Raw genomic sequence first — 19065 nt, 5'->3', positions numbered from 1 at the left:
TTATTTATTTGAAATTCCAGTTAACAGAAACACCTTTGTGATAGACCTTCCAGATGAGTCTGCCACCAACCATCTGTTGGAACAGCTACCCACAACTACAATTGCAAATGGATGAGCTGTCCTACTAGGTAAGTTTTCTAGATGTTTTTAATGCCTTTCTTTTTAAGTATCACTGTAGTAGCTTGAACAACTTAGCTTGAACAAGAAAGCCAACACACAAAACCCCCAAGCCTCCTTTTTTATATAAGTCGAATAAAATAAAGGTTTTTTAGTATTTGCTAGGATGTGAATGGAAAGATTTCTCTCTCTCATTTCCCTTTTATTCTCTTTCACTTTAACCATTAGTATTTCCAAATGCTTCCTGGCTTAAATTAATATTTTTCTTGATTTATGCCTCTTTCTGAATGACAATGTGGTTTTCAGTGTGCATTACAAGAAGTAGGACACAGTGCCTCGTTACCAGTGCTCTTACTACCCTGTAGAAGTAAAGCAGGCTTTTGTGGAGAGGTCTAGAAGTTATTTAAGTTTCACTTTACAATTCTAAACTTCTGAAGACAAACATAACTCTACAATGACCACAAGTGAAAACTAGCACACTATTTATTTGCCTTTAGCATCTTCTCCCCAGTACATAACAATTTATTTTCCAATTTTCAGCCCAACTGGAGTAGAAGTGGCAGCAAATCTGCCAGAATCCCATCTTATAAAACCATGGTGATAAAATCCACCATTCCTGAAAAGAAACATAAAACATAAGGCTTTTAACTAGTCAGTGTGAAGTAGTAACAAACCCTCACCAGGAATTGTGTCAGGCAAAAATGTAGCAGGATTCCAGTTCTTGTCATTCATCACTTCTGAACCCCAAAGACTTATAAATTTAGAGCTATTCCAATCTGGAGTGCTCCCAAAACAACTTGGATAAATATGATCTTGGAGAGATGCATTGAATACTTGATGCTTGTTTGTATGATTCTGAACTGGAGCTGGTGGTAATGCCTACAACAAAAACAAAGAGTATTTTCTCCATTAATATTCTGTTTGCTTGCACATTCACTCCAACAGCAATATTCAAATCATAGTGTTTTAATTGGGAAAAGCATTATCAAAAGCATAATAGACAGTATTTCTCAGAAAGATAAAAAGACTGATTTGTTGATAATTATAATGCATATACTACATTACACAGATTGTATGTATATGTATATATTTTACACTCACAAAGCACTGCTTTTATAATCAACTAACTGATGAACACAAAATATCCAAATCTCAAAAAATAGTTGTGTTAATATATAATTAAAACCAGTATTTGTATGAATTTAGAACTTGCTAGGAATTACTCTCCTTGAAAGCACAAGCTGCCTAAACAAACTAATCTTCTCTGACATGACAATCATTACCACAGAAGACAATTGTGAAAAAGGGAGTACAAACAGTTCAGCATTGAAAATAAGGGCAAGAGAAAAAGAAATAAAACATATAAAACAAAAGTTGTTTTCTTCCTTTCTTTTCATTTTCAAGTATTAAGTGGTTCCTAATTTAAAATTAACAGACAGGAATACACCTTCTCCTTTTAAGAACCAACTGGGGGGGAAAAGGAAGCACACACTTTTTCTCGTTTTACAGAGACAAGTTGTTTGGGCTCACCCCATTTCTTCTGGCTGAAGTTGTTTATACACATTCTAAAATGACCTTTCTCTCAGAGACCTCATGCAACATAAACATTATATTCAAATATTGCCACCTTTAAAAACGCCAAGGAAAAGCGGGTTTTTTCTCTTTTTATACTAGATTAAAAGCTAAGCAGAAGTAGATATAGATATTACAGATACAGAAATTAAAAATATCAGTTGAGTCCAATGACATTTCAGACATGAAACTCATGGCCAAACACATACCTGGCCAGACTATATACCTAGTCTCCTTTTTGTATAAAGAAAGATTTTCATTATCTGCCTAATGGGGAATGTGGGAGGGGCTGGAATAACCTGCATTAAAGAAATTTCGAATACATGGGTGCAAAGAAATACTTAACATGGTTTCAAAAGACGAGCAATGGGTTGTTATTGGCACATTGCAGCTATGGAACAGAGGTAAGGAAGGGACATCCAAGACAGGAAAACTCAAAGTGGAAGTGTTAAGAAGGACAAAAAGAGCACGTAAGAGTCATCTTGGTGGACTATTCTACTCTCCTTGCAACCTTGGATCAGACTAGGAGATGACTAAGATGTAACTAATGATAAAGATTTTTTTGCCCCTCTCAGCAGCATCCACAGTTCAGCTGCTTTAAACATATGTGAAACAACAACCCCATTAATAAGAGTGCTTGGGTTTGACTCTTATTTCTGAAAAGCTGTCACCTGGTCCCAGTTCTTGTTCCACACCTTTCTCTTGTTTATTACTTACGAGTTTAAGGTCAAAAGAATTTTGCAGAACCTGCAGTAATGCAAGTTTTCTTGAAGGACAAAAAACCCCTACCAAATATTAAGTAAGATTCCTGTGTCTCTATTTTCTGAAAAAAACCCAACAAACCCCAACCAAAAAAGAAGAATTCACGAAAATTTTAACTACAAACCTCAGAATATTATTGCCACAATGGAATACTAATTTTTTCTGATATGTATGAAATGAAGATTTAATTAGTTCTCTTACACTGACTGAAGACCCATCACTGCTTCCACTGTGCAAGACTCATTTGACTCAACATGCTTTCTAATCACAGTGAAGACATCATCAGTCTTCCTGACAAAAAAATACCCTCAGCCATTCTGAACGAACCTTCCAGCACTTCTGAATTTGTCTTACTCCCTGCACCTCACCATTCCTTGCTGAATTTGTCTTACTCCCTGCACCTCACCATTCCTTGCAAAAGGAATATTATAACCCAACTACAATTTGGAGCAACTTTTCATTGTTTCATTGATCCTCAGTCATGGTGGTTTATACAGTTGTACAGAATTTTTTCTGGGATGGGGAGGTATCCATCTCCTTGGTCAGGCTTACCTTGTTGTGTGTGAAGGGAGAAGCAGTGTACAAGGTGGGATGGATAAGCGGACGAGGCAGATGAGGAATTGTATGCAATGGTATATGTCCATGGATGTGAGGATAAAGATGAAGTGCAGGATGTGCAGGTTTTTCAGGATTCATAAACTGGTGCCCAGCAGGCAGGCGTCCAGTTGCAAGTGCAGAGACTGTTAGTCCTGAGGCTTCTTGTTTGCAAACGTGACATTCACAAGCATTTGGACCTTGGTCAGCCTGTAAAAAAACCCCAACAAAACCCATTAAAAATTCAATCTACTCAACAGACAAAAAATCTTAGTAATCAGTAGTATTATTTCATTTTGCATACATCAATTAATATTTTCAGAGCATCCACAGATTTTTTTTTTTAGTACCAATAGGAAAAGTCTTACAGTGAAGCAAAAGCACTAGTGAAGAATCTTTTTCTTACTTAAAAGAATACCCTAAAAATGGAGAGATTTAATACCATACAGAGATTTCATGTCCACTATCAGTGACAACAAGTAAAATACTGATACAAACTTTGACAGTGCCAGGCTCAGTTCTAGGCTCCCAGTATGAGTGACACGGACACACTGCTATGAGACCAGTGAAGGACCACAAAGATGGGATCAGTGGGATCCTACCAGTGTATGTTCCTTGACTGGCTGGGGAAGGGAAGAACAGAGAGGACAGTGCCAGGCTCCTCTCAGTGGTATCCCATGAAAGGATCAGAGAAAATGGACACAAACTGAAATACAGGAAATCCCATTCTAACCACTCATTTGTGAGAGTGGCTGAACACTGGAACATATCGCCTACAGCAGTTCTAGAGCCTCCACTCATGGTGGTACTCAAAACCCAACTGGACATTGTGCTGACCAACTCTCTCTAGACGATCTTGCTTTGACCAGGAAGGCTGGTCTGGATTAGATGCACAAGCCCCTTCCAAACTCAACTACTCTGTAAATGTGTGAGGCTGACATTTCTCGTAAAAATTTCACAATCTCACCAATAGGACTCAAGACTTTAGAAGAAAAGCAGCCCAAGAAAGAGCAGCTCAATTTCCCTTTCAGTTCATTACTTTTTCCAGCCATTGTCACCTGACATTTCACTGGTAGATAATTTTACCAGAAACAATAACAATAATACTTCCCAATTTCTCCTCTTCCCACCAATGTGGCAGTTCATATTTTCCAAAAATGTAACATTAAGATTAGCTTTCTAGAGAAGAACTGACAGGTGATGCTCTTCTTAAATATCCCTTCTTCTCAGAAACAAGTAACTAATCATTATCACTTAAAGGCATTACAGCCTTTAACATCAGGAATATTTTAACAAATAACAGATTTCATAAACCAAATACAATGACTGAATTAATTTCATGTATAAAGAAAACAAAAACCCCACCATCTTTATAATAAAAATATTGTACTATCCAGAAATCAACACTAATCAACTAACAAATGAAAATGGAAAAAATATTTCAAACTGAAGAGACTCAAAACCCAATTCTGACAAATTGGGTACTGAAAAGGAATCCAAGAGAAATAGAGGTACTGAGTAAATTAGCAAAACCAAGAGGTAATGCCAAAAAATCTTGAATTCACATGACATGTAATAGTGAAATCAATTGCTTAAATACAGTGCTACACTACTCAGCTCTGATTAGAAGATCAGATAAAAAAAGAAAGTCATTATGAGTTCCTCAGAGTAATTCTGAAAATATTCTTATTCCTGAAATAAAAGAAGAAGAGAAAGGCTAAATACATCTTTTAATCTTGCATTTTAGTTTGCCTCCCTAAGGCAAGCAGACTTATATAATCTAATTTGATTTTCCACAACAAATACTGAATCTCTTCACCAGTTTCAAACTAGTCTGACAGAGGTCTCACCCCATGTAATTTTTATGGCATAGGTCAGCGATACATATTAAAAACCCTCAATGTACTTGCTGAAAGAAAATTAGTTTAATACTCTTAACACATGAGAAAATACTTCTGGTGGAATGTCTTAAAACATCCTAACCAGAGATAACATCTGCTGGGAGATCACTGTTGCCTAAGCTCTCAAAGGTGCACCAATATGGACTTTCTCATGCAATAAGAAGAAATAAAAGTGACGGTTGCTCTCAAAGCAGTGAGTCTGTGTTGTAGCTGCAGGGTAACTCAGATTGACATTCTTGTAGTTACAAAGACAAATGCATTGGATACTGTGTTTTGGTGCTCAGTTGTTAAACCAAACACTGCTACTTGCAGAGCAGATAGTCCAGGCATGGTCCTCTAGGTGGTCTGATAACATTACAGTCAAGAGCTTCATAATCTTAAATCATTAAAAACAAACAAACAAAACAAACACCCAAAGACCCATGATGCTAAATCATGCAATTGATTTAAACACATAGGGTTTACACAGGGAAAGGAAATCCTCAAACAGAATATGAAAGAAACATGTGTTAACTACATAGTCATAACATCCACCCCCCACCCTAATTAATTTCAAATAACATAACACTAATATTTAGCAAAGACCAGGCTGATCTTCCAAACAGAAACACTTCTTAGTTTCTGTTTCTCATTCAGACAGGTAGGAATAAGCTTTTTCCCCTTTTCCTGAAGCAACTTTTAATATAACTAACATATTTCAGGTTTTGACTAAAAGATTATTTAACATAATAATGTAATAATTAGTTATTTTAGGTGTCATATTTACCGACTGACAACTTAAAATTTTAAGTTAAAAAATTAATTGATGATGTAAAGGTCTTCTCCTTCAACAGCCACATTTCAGAAATTAATCTACTACAAGCTGCTTTTAGATGACTGTACCTGCTGACTGGGGTAAGAAGGTGGTGGACTATCCATTTTTGTTTCATCTTTCCTTAATGCCCTCTTTCCTAGAGACATTTCCTCCTTTTGATTCCCTGGTGGTTCACCACTGCTCTCCCCATCTGCTTCTTCATCATCTGCTTCTGAGGAACTGCTGCTAGTACTGCTCACCTGAGGAGACTGGACAACATTAACTCATTAACATGGGGACATTAATAAGGACAAGCAATTCTCCAGTGAGCACATCCAAAAACCAGAACAAATTAGGACACTGTAAATGCTGTACCTCATCTTTCAATGCCATGTTTTCACCGCCGCCATTTAGCTCGCTGTGGATTCCATTCATGTTGGCTACAACCTCTGCATCGTCGTAATTATTCAGTGGGTAGATATCAGCAAATTTTGCTGATAATGGTGCAACATCATCATCATCACTACCACTGAGGGGAAAAGAGGCTTAGATAAATCCCAGTGCTCAGTTATAGTGAAAGCAGCTAGAATACCAAGATGAAATAAAGCTGAGGGCATCCCTTGTATAAATGTTCCAATTTGGAGTCAACAGATGTCTTCCAAGTTGTTCAACTGAATTTACTTTTTCAAGGAAGTAAAATCAAACAACCTGCCACATAATCCACAATGTAACAGTCACATGCCTGAATGACAGACTTGATTGAAAATAAGATTCTCTACTGGTTTTGGGTAAAATGTTTTTCAAGCACTGTTTTCTGACCAAGAACCTATGGAATTGATAATTCCAGGATATTGATGACCTTTAATTTGATGAAAAAAGCCTTAAGCCAATGTCTTCCTTCACAGAAATTGAAAAGTGGAAAAACCCACAACATAAAATTTGAGTTTTTCACACGTTAAATGTCACAACAGTAAAAAGCGAACACTGAACACATCAGTAGCTCTTAAATTTCTCAATAGCTGTTAGTTTGTAGACAATCCCACATCTACATGCTTTTCACAATCTGCTCTAAAATACTTAGTGGAATTTTTTTGCCTAATAGATAGATAGTAAAAGGACGTGCACATTTAATTACTCACTCCAGGGAAGTGTTGCAAAGATCAGTTAGTTCATGTTGCTACAATAATCCAGAGCTCTTAAAAGAGCTGTTAAACTGTGCACTTTTATCTTGTTGCATTCCATAAAATACTCAGCCAAACTTTAATTACATGATGGCACCATTAGGCATATTTCAAATGTGCAATGAAGAAACAAAACACAACAGACAGTATGAGACATAAAATGGCACTTCCCCAAGGAGCAGTGGTATTTCCCTAAAAATAGGCTTCTTACAGTAAATAATACTTGGATTCAACTGAACTAGCTTCTGAAGAGATAAACTGAACGATTTTTGACACTTCAGCACCACAATTAGTGAGAGCTTATAGAAATTGCAAAGCTCACATTTAAGAATATGTAGCTGTGCTCCCAAAATGGGTTCAGAAACTACAGCTCTGTAATGAAATATTAAACCATTGGTGGTAGTAGATAAATGCTTGGAGAAAATGGAACTTAGTGACTGACAGTCACCAGAAACATCCCACACATCTGCACTGTCCTTGTTCATCACAGCATATGAGCACAGAACACTACAGCAAATTCCCCTGACGGTACCTACAGCAGGTATTTCATTATTTCAGTGTTCCCACCATGCAAGTAACTCAAGTTGGGTTTTTAAAGTATTTCTTTAGAATAGCACATAACAGAGGAGACTCCTGGTTAGCTGTACCCACACTGAGTACAAAAGTCAGCCCACCAAGCAGCTTTAACTCTTTGGAATTACCATTAGACTAATGTCTCAAATCTGACAGTGACTTTGATTGGAGTGTAAGAAACTGGATGTCAGATACTTCTGATAGGGACAAAAATTTTTGATGCAAGATATATTAACACAGGTTCAACAATCCTAAAAGCCATATAACAAAGGGTTGTTTTGGAACTAAAGTGATTCATGTGAAATGATGATCCTTCAACGAAAGGAATGCCAGTTCCCTTGCTCAGTTTAGGAAAATCTGACATTTTAAGATGATGCTCTAAAGTAGATCAATATCTGATGTTCCTGTAATTGCAAAGCAGGAAAGCACACAATACAAAAACCTCCAGTAATACTGGTAATACAGTATCTTCTGAAATTTTACAGCATATTTTTTAATATATATATATATATATTTGCACAACATACAGCTGGAGTTGTGGCCAGCTGAATACAATACCATTATTAAATAATTTTCTGAGGCAAAACTAGCATTACATAATGACAGCCTGCCAATGTCATTTGCCTGCTTAAGTTCACTTGAAAAATTTAAAACAGAAAAAGGAACTTACAAAGTTGGTGCAGAACCATTATCTGCGAGGATGAGTCTGGGATGTTGCTGAATTGTGATAGGTGAGCTGGAACCCGATCCTGAACTCGCTGAAGACATACTGGGTGGGCGGATCTCAGATAAATAATCCGGGGCAGAATCAATTTGCAGTGGTAACTGGTTAATGTGGATATCATCCGTTATGGGAGAATCCATGATGCCGCACGTTAAAATGTGTGAAAGGCTGCAGTCATCACAAGTACATCTGTTCAAGGATTAAATTACAGATTTTTATGGTCTTGTTTAACTAGCATTTATTTGCAGTAACCACAATCTTTGTTCCAATAATGTATTTCTTTTTTCCTTGAACAGGAAAGTAAGGATTTATTAAGATTTCATACTAAAAACATCAGCTCACCTTCTTCTATAATTACAGTTGGGACAGTCAGGCATGCTCAAACGTGATGACAGCATGTGTCTCATTGTGTCTGTGAAGTTGTTCTCCCCAGATAGTGATTTCTTGTTATTAAGCTGAAGTAAATGGTAAAAGCAGTGTTTTAGTAGTGCAAGTCTTCCCGTTAAAAATTCAACAGCACATAAGTTACATAATCAAAAAAAGTTCTTTGGGCAAAATAATTAAAAAGCAGAATAATTCATAATAACTCCACGAAGGTGGTGTTTTGATCACAAAAAGGAAGTTCAGAGTTACAAATGACAAACATTTGGCATCAATATTCTTCAAATAAAGTCTGTCTCTACTATGAAATAGGAAAGTGGACAAGTCTGTCTCCTTGACTCATTCATACGTACATCTTGCACTGTATTTCTGCTGACGCATTCTGAACTTGAGCAGTTTTTGTCTTGTTTCATGATATGCACAAAAGGACACTGCTGACAAATGGGGAAAGCAAACTGACCCTTAACTTGCAAGTCAAAAAAATTTAGGACTAATTTGGTAGCTACATTGGTATGGAGTCAAGAGTAGCTGTCCAAAACAGGACTTGACTGCATTAGTGAAAAAATACAATCCAAATAATCTCCACCTGGCAGAGGCCTAATCCTGAAAGCACCTAATTTCATTAGACACCTACAAGCCTTAGGTTAAACAAGGATGTGCCTAAGCTCCCACTTCTATAGATGCCCAGACCTGATCCTTACCTAAGCAGCCATGGTCTTACAGCTCACTTAAGGCCAATTAGGATCAAGGAAAAAGAGGATTCTTCCTCAAGTCCTCGGAGTAGACCTGTATACCAGATGTTCTGAATACATGGTTCACACAGGTTTATGCTCCTTATAGGAAAAAGTACTTACTGATGACTGCTTTGAGACATTGCCAATTTAAGCTTAAGTTTAAGTTTATTAAAATGTACTATCATACTCTCTCTGGCTCGTGACTAACGTTTCTTTCTGCATACTGGTACAGGAACGGAGAGGTTCTCCATCCAGAGTTGACTCTATCCGAAGCCCACTGTACTCTTATGGAAAGCATGATGCACACTTGAACACTTCTAGGCTGCAGAAGAGAGTACTGAGTCTTAAACAGCAGTTTTATAATAAGATAGAAACTCCTACTGGCCCCTCTCTGGTTACAGCTTAAAAAAAGGAACACAGTTCTGCGCAGCCCTTTCCCCAGAAAACAACTGCAGGAGCTCTCTCTGGAGTCTCAACAGGTGGCATCACCTGCCCTGACACTGAGGCTCATACTCCTGCACACACACAGGCATTTATTAAATTCTTGAGCACAATATTCCCTACCATGTACGTCAAGACAGCTCCACACTCAATGTATTGGCTGTTTTGGATCCCACTCTAAGGCAACAAAAATTGCCCTTTTTTTTGGTACAAAGATTTTAAACATCTGGCATTCAGTCCTAAGACAACAGTGTTTATGTTTTACCTTGTAGTAACTGAGATTACATACTTTTACCTGCTCTTCTCAGATCTCACTTTTCTGTATTTTAGCTGATCAAATGTCATGCCTGGCATAGTTGCAGAATTAGATTGCACAGAAGTAGCACAACATACTACACTCATGTTTGCATCTTACAAATATATGTGCAGCATTAATATAACTTAGAAGGGTATGAAAAAAAATCCTACCTGCTCTTCAATAAAACGCCTCTGTTTAAAAAATTCCCAGTCTTCCTTTAGCATGCGTTGTTTTGTTTTCATTGCCATCTAAAACAGAATTTGAGGAAAACTCATTGATTTAACAATACACAACCTACTTTGTTGTCAATGGTCTGTTTCATTAAACCTAGCTTATCTGTACTACTCTGCAGGTACTTACACACTTAGTCAATATGAAATGTGTTTTATTTGCTAATAATTTGAGTCACTTAAACAAAAGATTTTATATTTATTTACATGATTTTTCACTATATTTTCCACTCGGATTTTTCTACTATTACTCCTTATGTTAATATTTCTTTCCACTAAATAGTTTCATAATACTTGTAATAAACAGTGATTGCTATTAAATACTCAACATCTCAGATTCACTGCAATCCATTAAAATCTAGAGATACTGGACTTTCAACAAGGCTCCAATGCAGGCTCAAGTGTAAACCCTGAAGCACCACATGTAGAACTAATCAGCCAAAGAGTTAAAAGAATCAAAAGTAGTGACCTAGACTAACACTATTTATTCATCAAAGTTTTTCATGCCCCTTGATTTATCTAAGGCTGGAAAAATACTTTATAATTGCTTGTCTCTCAAATCATATCAACATAAATGAACATAAGAGTCCATAACTTTTTGTACACAAATGATATTTTTCTCATTTAGAAAATAAATTGACTCTGAGGGAACACAAAAGCTTTCATGAACTCTAACACAACAAATTGCAAGAAAAAAACTCCTCTGGTTGTACCTTACAACATTCTAACAGCATTACTTCATCAGTGAGGAAAAACAACTACCTGGGTTATCTTAATATTTTTTTTAATTTACCTAAATTATAATAATCATCATCATAATCTATCACCTTATAGAATATAAGAGATTGCTTCATGAAATAGGTTAGTGAGCCAAAGACCACTAGGTTACACCATTAGCAACATTCTTTTTATCTTCAAAAGCATGCCTCCAGAAATTCATACTTGATAAAAAGTTTAAAGTTCCACTACTAAGCTAAGTATATTATTGTTATTACCATTATTTAACTTAGGAAGATGAAATTTTAAGCTGGGGATCTGAAGCAGTATTAAGTGGGAAAAACCTGCCTAATTAATTTCTGAAACTATCAGCATCACATTTTAATTACTACTGTGGATGTGGATTTCCTTTACTCCAGTGAGATAACGCTACCACCAAAAAAATGAGTTTACCATGTCCATGTGTGCTTATAAAAATAAGAAAAAAGGACACCCATGAAATATTCTTAAATCATTCATACCATTTCTTAGATACACTAAAAGGTACTGCAGAGTCTGTGGAAGCAACATGAGAAATTTCATCCTGGATGAACTATCAGCTCCTGAGAACCCTTGAGCTATATTTAAGGCCAGCAACTCTCACTGGTTTGGGTGCTCTGACACCTGAACCCTCACCGTCGAAGTCAGCCACCTCATTCACTACACTTGGTAACAGAAGACTTTTAATGCCAGAGAATGACATTTCAAACAGCCAGTGCATTAACTGGGAGCTGCCTACTCAAGCCTGCCAAGAAACTGTCACAGCAAACAGCACAGGATAAGTCCTGGTACCTGAGCATTAATGGGAACAGGAGCTGACACTCAAGTTTTCCTACTTCCACCTTTGCAGCCTTGCCAATACTCAATGTCTACAAGTATCTTAAGTTATTGATTCCATAAATAATAGAAATCCACTTCTCTCCCTCCTTTCTTTTCCCCAGTGAATAATTATTTCACCAGAGCAAAGCAGTTGCAATACAAACCACATGAATCATGCCCAAGAACTCTGCTAGGGAGTGGGAGATAAATTCAAATGCCATCAGAAAAAAAAATGTACACTTCAGCCTTGTGCATCTGGACTGAATATGCTATGCCCTACGGAGAAGACAGGGCCACTATCACCCTCTTCCTTCCTCCCTATTTATTTAAGGCTAAAAAGTATTTGAGATCCATCAGACAAGCAAGACAGACAGGTGAACAAGTATTTTTCCATTCTGAAATGGATTTAATCATGAAACAAAGTCAGCAGTCTGGTCAGAACAGAAACATAACATTAAATCATCTGTGAAAACTCTGATATCCATACATATTTCAAAGGATGCTTGTTTCTTCCAAATTTTAAAGTCTGCACCAAACGTAAATTGCGCATTCGAGCTTCCCAAATTTCATGTGTGAATCTATTTTCCTTGACTATTTCCCTAGAAATAACAAAAATAATTCCTCCTATCACAAACTCTCAGCACACAAAAATACTGACTGCTTCAATTACCTACACGACCACCATAAAGACAAAAGCCAATTTATGCCCATACTATTTTGTCTATTGAGTTGACCAGGACTGTAAAAAGAGTAAGGCTCACACATTAATAGAGAGAGACAAACAAGAAGCTCTGCCTGAGCAAAAGCAGGCAGAAGTTTAAAAAATAAATTAATAATTAAAAAAGGAAACTAAAAAAAGGAAATCCTTTGGCATGAAGCACATATGACTGTCTAGCCATTATTTGTTGAAATAACCCAGGACCTCCTAGGTAAATGTAATGTAAGTTTGGTATGGAAATCAGGATCTGGATGTACAGGCTACATACGCTTCAAACTCTCCCGTACTCAAGATATTCCAAAGATTTTCCTCAGATTCAGCATATGATTAATTCAGGCACTGATACAGCTGATTCCTTATTGTAAACTTTATCACAGCATACACACATGACCCACCAGTGTATTAAGTTATGCCTGTGCATCACACAGCTTTCTTACACAGTCTTAATATTTGTATTGCTTGCAAAAGCTATTATCTTTTTTTACCAACAAATAACATAACATACTACAGTGGAGGGTCCATCAATTATCTTTGCTGATGGGCTGCTTTGGGTATAGTTCCACAACACATAAGTAAGAACCATTCTTAAATCTCCTTTCCTTTTCAACTTCTCATACACCACCTCACAAGAAAACCTCACAATTTTGTCGAGACAAGAAGCAAGCAACTAATGAACATGAATTCACTAGTAAGATCCACAGTTTCTATAGCAGCTGGGCTTTCTGATTTCTAACTTGTTGACAAAAATATCACTGCAAATTCAGGTATGATGGTTATACTGAATAATGTATTTTTGATCCAGAGAGTATAACCACAGGTTATCACCAACACAGGGTTTAAGGCATGGCTGTGAAAATGCTTTTTCCTACAAATAAATACCAATATAAATATGACTGTCTTCTTTAAAATGTGAGGGTTTAAGTTTTACAATTGTTTCTCCTACACACTCCCCCCGCCCCATCGTTGCAGGTACTTTTGGTCATTAGGAAATAAGTCATCACATTAAATTCCCCAACTGGGAGAAGAGTGCCTGTTTGCATAGGATACAGGCTTCACTGAGCAAATTTTAAAAATGCTACAAGATGGGACTTGTGGCAGCTGCACAAGCTGGACTTGATAAAAAGAAATACAGAGAAGTCAGTTAAGAGCTGATTATCAAGTGGTGCAGAACAACCAGTCACAAACCAAGTATGAATGTGACTCTGCAGAAAAGCGATTTTAAAAAAATAGCTGAATGATAGCAGCAAATTGGGCTCCTTTCTTACTAGAGAGGCAATATCAGACAGCCATGACACCCTGACACCATGGGAAAGATGACTTCTAATAGTATAAATGATGATGACATTTTACTGAGCTGCAATCAAACATTTAGGTGCACAAAAGCAGCCAGACCAAGAGAAAACTTTTTAACTCACAGCTCACAGATGCAATCCCCAAATACAGAGCGAACCCCAAAAATAAAATTAGTTATATCCTGTCTCCATCGTTAAGGCACTGGAATTAATGGTAAAAGTTCATTTAAATCTTCAACACAGGGAACAACTTCTGAAGGTCACTTACAGTATACCATAAGATTGAAGTATGTTTGTCATCTATGGAAGCAACATAGTATCACTGAATCTCAAATTAGTTTTCCATATTCCTACTGCTCATGAAACTTCAAAACAGAAGGAAATTTCTATAGAATTCTCTATCTTCAGTTGTATTTCCAAGACATTTTTTTCTTCTAGAACACTTAAGATTGAACTAAGCAGATTTTCACTCTTTTCCTGAGGTGTTTTTAAAAAATTAATTTTTTTGAGCATGACACAAAAGCCACAGGTGAAATTTTTGGTGAGTATAAACAACCACTTGCAAAATAAACAGCTATTTTTCTGAAAATTAAGCTCTCAGCAATGTAGAAGTCAGCACAATAACACTGTGATTCAGATTATTTTCTGAAACTTAGCACAAAATCAGAAGAATAAGCTATCAGATCATATACTTGATTAAATGACTGCTTCAGAGGTCTCAAATACTTATGCATTGAAACAAACTGCAATTTCCATTTTGACAACTGTACAACAATCATCATCACACGGTGAAACATGCCATAATTTTTAAAAGCTACCTCTTCCTCTGGATTCCATTTAGTACACTTATTATTTTGAAAGCTTAGGGGGTTTTGTGGAATGGATTATTTCTATTTCCTATCGCTCATGTACTAGCTAACCTATTTATAAAATGTTCAAAGACCATCTCTAAACAAGAACACAACAATCTGCTTCAACAATTTGAATATGTCATTGTACAATCACCAATAAGTATTGTACGTGAATGCTTTGCTATTGTGAATGACTAACAAGAATGAAAAAAGTTATATTTTGTTGCTTCAAAGACATGGATAAAAATACCCATGAAATTACTCTTCATTGAAGGCACAGTCCTGCATGGGCTACTCCCTACATAATAAGTCTTGAGACTGTTTGCATGACTCTTACCTGTTCATCAACATAATCATCTATTCTTTTCTGGCATTCAAGCCATGCTTCAGCAACTTGGCCCATTTCCTGTTCCAGCTGATGATACCTTTGTAGCAAGGTACTGTACATATCTTCACTACAGGAATCGTGTGTTGTTCCAAGCCTAAAAGTTCAAACAGCACTTGTTACAGAAGAGACATTTGACTGAAGAATCACACTTTTAAGATCTGCCAGCCAAAAAGACTGTTGTGAAAATGTGATTATTGACACGCCTAGGCCCACACAGCTGCTTGTACCCCAAAAATTGAGTATTTTCAGTAGTTTTTCAAAAAATATCCAAACTCTCCTTATTGCAATCTTCTGTAACCAACAATAGCAAGAATGTGGGAAGTGCCACATTGCTAGAGCCTCTCTCCCATGAGCAACCAGATGACAAACCTATTCGTTCAAATTTTGTTGCTCGACATAATTATCCTTCCAAATTCTATGGGCTAAATATATATGTTGACTATCCACTGCAGAGCTACATAACAAAAATAAAGCCAAAAGCTTGTTAAGCAGAACTCTCAAGACCAGTGCTAAAAAGAATACTAGACAAGATGGAGTTCCAGGTGGGAAATGTGCTGTAGAATGAGGCAAGTGAGATACAAGCAGTTATCTACTATCACTTGGGCAGCATGGAATTCAAAATATGGGTATGCCAGTCACTGCTGACTGTGTCTGTGAGGAGCCCCAGAAACAGGAGACAGACTTACCTCCCTTCCTACTGCTACATCTTTGCACAGCATAATGCTCCTTAAGTCAGTATGTCAACTCCCAATACACTGACTTGACAAATAATAAAAGACAAAATTCTACTCAATAACATGTGTTTAAACCACACTTAATTGTAATTACCTGTCAAGTGACACAAACAAACTGAAGCTTTACAACATTTTTCTACTCAGTAATTAAGGAGGAACTGTGTGATAATTAATTAGTCACAGAGGTTGTGCAGCAATCAAAGCCAGTACCAAAAAAACAAAATTGAAGCATCACAAAATGTGATATTTAAGCCCAGTTCCAACATTTCAGGGAGATTTGTTATAGATTTTCATTGCAATAGGATGGCAACCCAACCTCAGAACCACACAGTCCCGCCTGTGACCTGGCAAAGAGCTAACCCTTTAACTTGGCAATTAAGCATAATGAAGAGCTGAGCAAACAGACAAGTCAGTAACCACCAAGTTACAGCTGATAGTGTGAATTTGCCAATAAATCCAAATTTGTTTTGTTGTTTTTGCCCAGAACCTGCAACACAACCACTTAAGAAGGGTGCACAAGCAACCCTGCACATTAAAACTTGGGATGTCTATGGGTTGAAGAGTACAAAAAGAAGTGTCAAGGGATACAGTGCCTTCATGATACAACACTTCATTACTATCAGTGCAAACACTGTCTACTCCTGTTACTAGACCAATACTTGCTACTTTTTTTGGAACCTCTGTTTCTAGTATTATGTAATTATGTGAAAATTAGATCCCTAACATATAAAAATTAGTAATTTGTTCTCATAACTGCTCCTGACTAGTACTATTCTTTCACATAGTAGTTGTACACAACAGACTTTTTAAAATATGTTCAAGTTAGAAGCAAAAGAGTTCAATTTAAAAAAAAATTGCACTAGCAATGCAACAGCATTTACACTTTAATGTTTTATTGTGACTGAGTAAAGGTAACATGATCCTACTAAATACACTTTCACCCCCCAAGACAAGTATAAAGTAACAATTTAGTTAACATTTCAGTCCTCTAAACAGAGGTGGAATATGTTCCTTGATTGCAGCAAAAACAAAGGTAATAAAAAGGGTAGCACATATATAAAATTTAACAAGAATTGCTCACTTTAAAGTAACTGAGACTTCCAAGCCATACCTGTTAACAAACTGGCATGCCTACATATTTTGATCAGGAACACAATGTTTTTGGACAATGGCATTTAACCAAAGCTCTGCAAATATCCTCACCATTGTCCCATCCCATGCTGGAATAGCAAAAGGGACAGAGAAGCCCCAGATATTGGTCACTTCAGTGGTAACCACATCCCAATAAAGCAGGGTGGTGAATAAAGAAGGCATGTCAGAGGCTGCATGTAATCAGAAGTATCTTAACCCAATCAATATTATTTAACCTCTAAGAAACTCTTCATATTGACACCTTCACCAGGAAGTACTACCCACTCACCTTTGAAAGAACTGGGTTTCCTCAAACAGTCATTATGAGAATACATCCTTAGGAGGTGCTGTGTCTGACCTAAAAGCCCTGCTGACTAATTAACTCTTGCTAAGCCATGAACAGCCCTTACAGCTGGTCTGCAGTCTGTGCAGCTGAGCTGCCTCCTAAACAAGCCGCAGATGCTGACTATGTAGCCAAACAAGATACAACACATGAAGACCCTGGCAGCTTACCCCAGCAGATGTCCCCTGTCAGCTGTGGAATACTGACACAGCTGATCTTGTATCAGCTAAGCTAACCCCATTCCCACAAGGCTGCTGTTTAAACCTCCCTATGTGAACACCTTTTCTAGTCTGACATCTGATAAGCATCCTTGGAACTAACCACAGAACACCAACTACATATTTTGAAAAAGCCAGAGACATACAAAAAATTTAGTGATTTAAGCAAAGGATGAAAGAAAGGATGAACACCCAAAATCTAAGTGAAGCTGAGATGTCAAAATGCCATTTCACGTTTCTCTTCAGGAAGAAAAATAATGAGGCCAATGGTCTTTGTAATGAAACTCTTGCAATACTTTCTCTACTGCACATAAGTGATTCTCTGTTCACCAAATATCCAGAGGACTAGGCTGATCCCTGCTTTTTCATGTGAAGGTTCTGTAATGGAACATTTCTCCTCTGATTTCCAATGGAAGGCAGAAACATATCCTTCCCACAGAAATCTAATTCTGTCACTTCAAGACACAGAGAACGCAACAATAAAATCCTGAGAGACCGTGAACACAAACAAAATCTATGTTTATCAAAGAAAAACAAGACATACCCTATATAACCTAGAAATGGGAACCTTGTGCTGAACCTTTCCTGTCAAAAAATACTTCATGTCAACCAAACTAGGCAAAATCATAAGTTCAAGGGTGTTTCACATCAACTACCTAGAAAACGCAAATGCACTGGAAAAGAAAGTCCTGCAGGAAGAGATTGTGATTTCATCGTATTTGGAAGCTTTGAAGGTGGCTGTCACCACAGTGACAGAGGAAACACAACTTCTGACAAGCTGTGTTTCAAGTTATGAACCAGCACAGGACATGAAAATTGCTTTTGTTAAGAAATAACCATAAAGTTCACTAAGACCATTCTCAGCTCTGCAGATAAAGGCAATATAAATATTTTAATGTAGTCAGGATTGCTGGAGTAAAGAGATACAGAGAGGCCTTGTCAAAAAGCATGGACATGATGAAGTATAGCCACAGAAAAAGAAGCCACAGATCACTGGAAAAATACACGATCAACATGCTGTTGAACACAGCAACAAAATCAGCTGTTGGGGCAGGGGGAGAAAGGCTTTCAATATCAACCCAGTTTCATCTAAACAAAGAGGGCAACTTATGAGGGACCTTAGACTTCTTGCTGAGCCTGGCAACAATTCAACTTTTTTGTCTCTTTTTTCCTTTCTAGCATTTACTAGCAAAAGGAGGACTCAAAAGGAATTTTTTGATTCACTGTGCAGATCATCTCTTGTAACAGAATTAGTCAAACTGCTCTTGTACCATGGAAAATTACCCAAGACAATACCTTTCAAACACATGTACACAGATCAAAAATGAGTCTTCATCACAAACAAGACTGAGAGGTCAACATGAATCACCCATGACTGCATGTTAAAAATGTTTAGACTTAGGGTAAAGAAAATTTATATTAATACCTCTTCCCTAGAAAATCCAAACACTCTGGCAATACACAAATTACAAGCAGAGCAACCCTACTAAGAAAATATACAATTTAATGCCTCA

The 19065-nt window shown here is 37.0% G+C and overlaps 1 protein-coding gene across 2 annotated transcripts in view; it reads right to left on the bottom strand.

Annotated features, from left to right (window-relative positions):
* The window catches only part of FAM193A (family with sequence similarity 193 member A), a 76959-nt gene that overhangs the window by 14488 nt on the left and 43406 nt on the right, over positions 1-19065 (bottom strand). The window contains exons 8-16 of one of the 2 annotated variants that reach the window (XM_068188513.1): positions 15075-15219; positions 10242-10319; positions 9520-9654; positions 8560-8672; positions 8164-8406; positions 6115-6268; positions 5829-6008; positions 3004-3255; positions 798-996 (exon numbers count right to left, since the gene is read on the bottom strand). In XM_068188513.1, the coding sequence (XP_068044614.1) occupies positions 798-996; positions 3004-3255; positions 5829-6008; positions 6115-6268; positions 8164-8406; positions 8560-8672; positions 9520-9654; positions 10242-10319; positions 15075-15219 (1499 nt within the window). The remainder of the gene's footprint in view (positions 1-797; positions 997-3003; positions 3256-5828; positions 6009-6114; positions 6269-8163; positions 8407-8559; positions 8673-9519; positions 9655-10241; positions 10320-15074; positions 15220-19065) is intronic. The other variant, XM_068188512.1, reaches the window with a different exon arrangement.

The sequence above is a fragment of the Anomalospiza imberbis genome, chromosome 4, assembly GCF_031753505.1.
Source record: "Anomalospiza imberbis isolate Cuckoo-Finch-1a 21T00152 chromosome 4, ASM3175350v1, whole genome shotgun sequence".
Taxonomy (NCBI): domain Eukaryota; kingdom Metazoa; phylum Chordata; class Aves; order Passeriformes; family Viduidae; genus Anomalospiza; species Anomalospiza imberbis.
The sequence above is the reverse complement of the archived record's forward strand: the minus strand, read 5'-3'. Positions and strand labels throughout refer to the sequence as shown.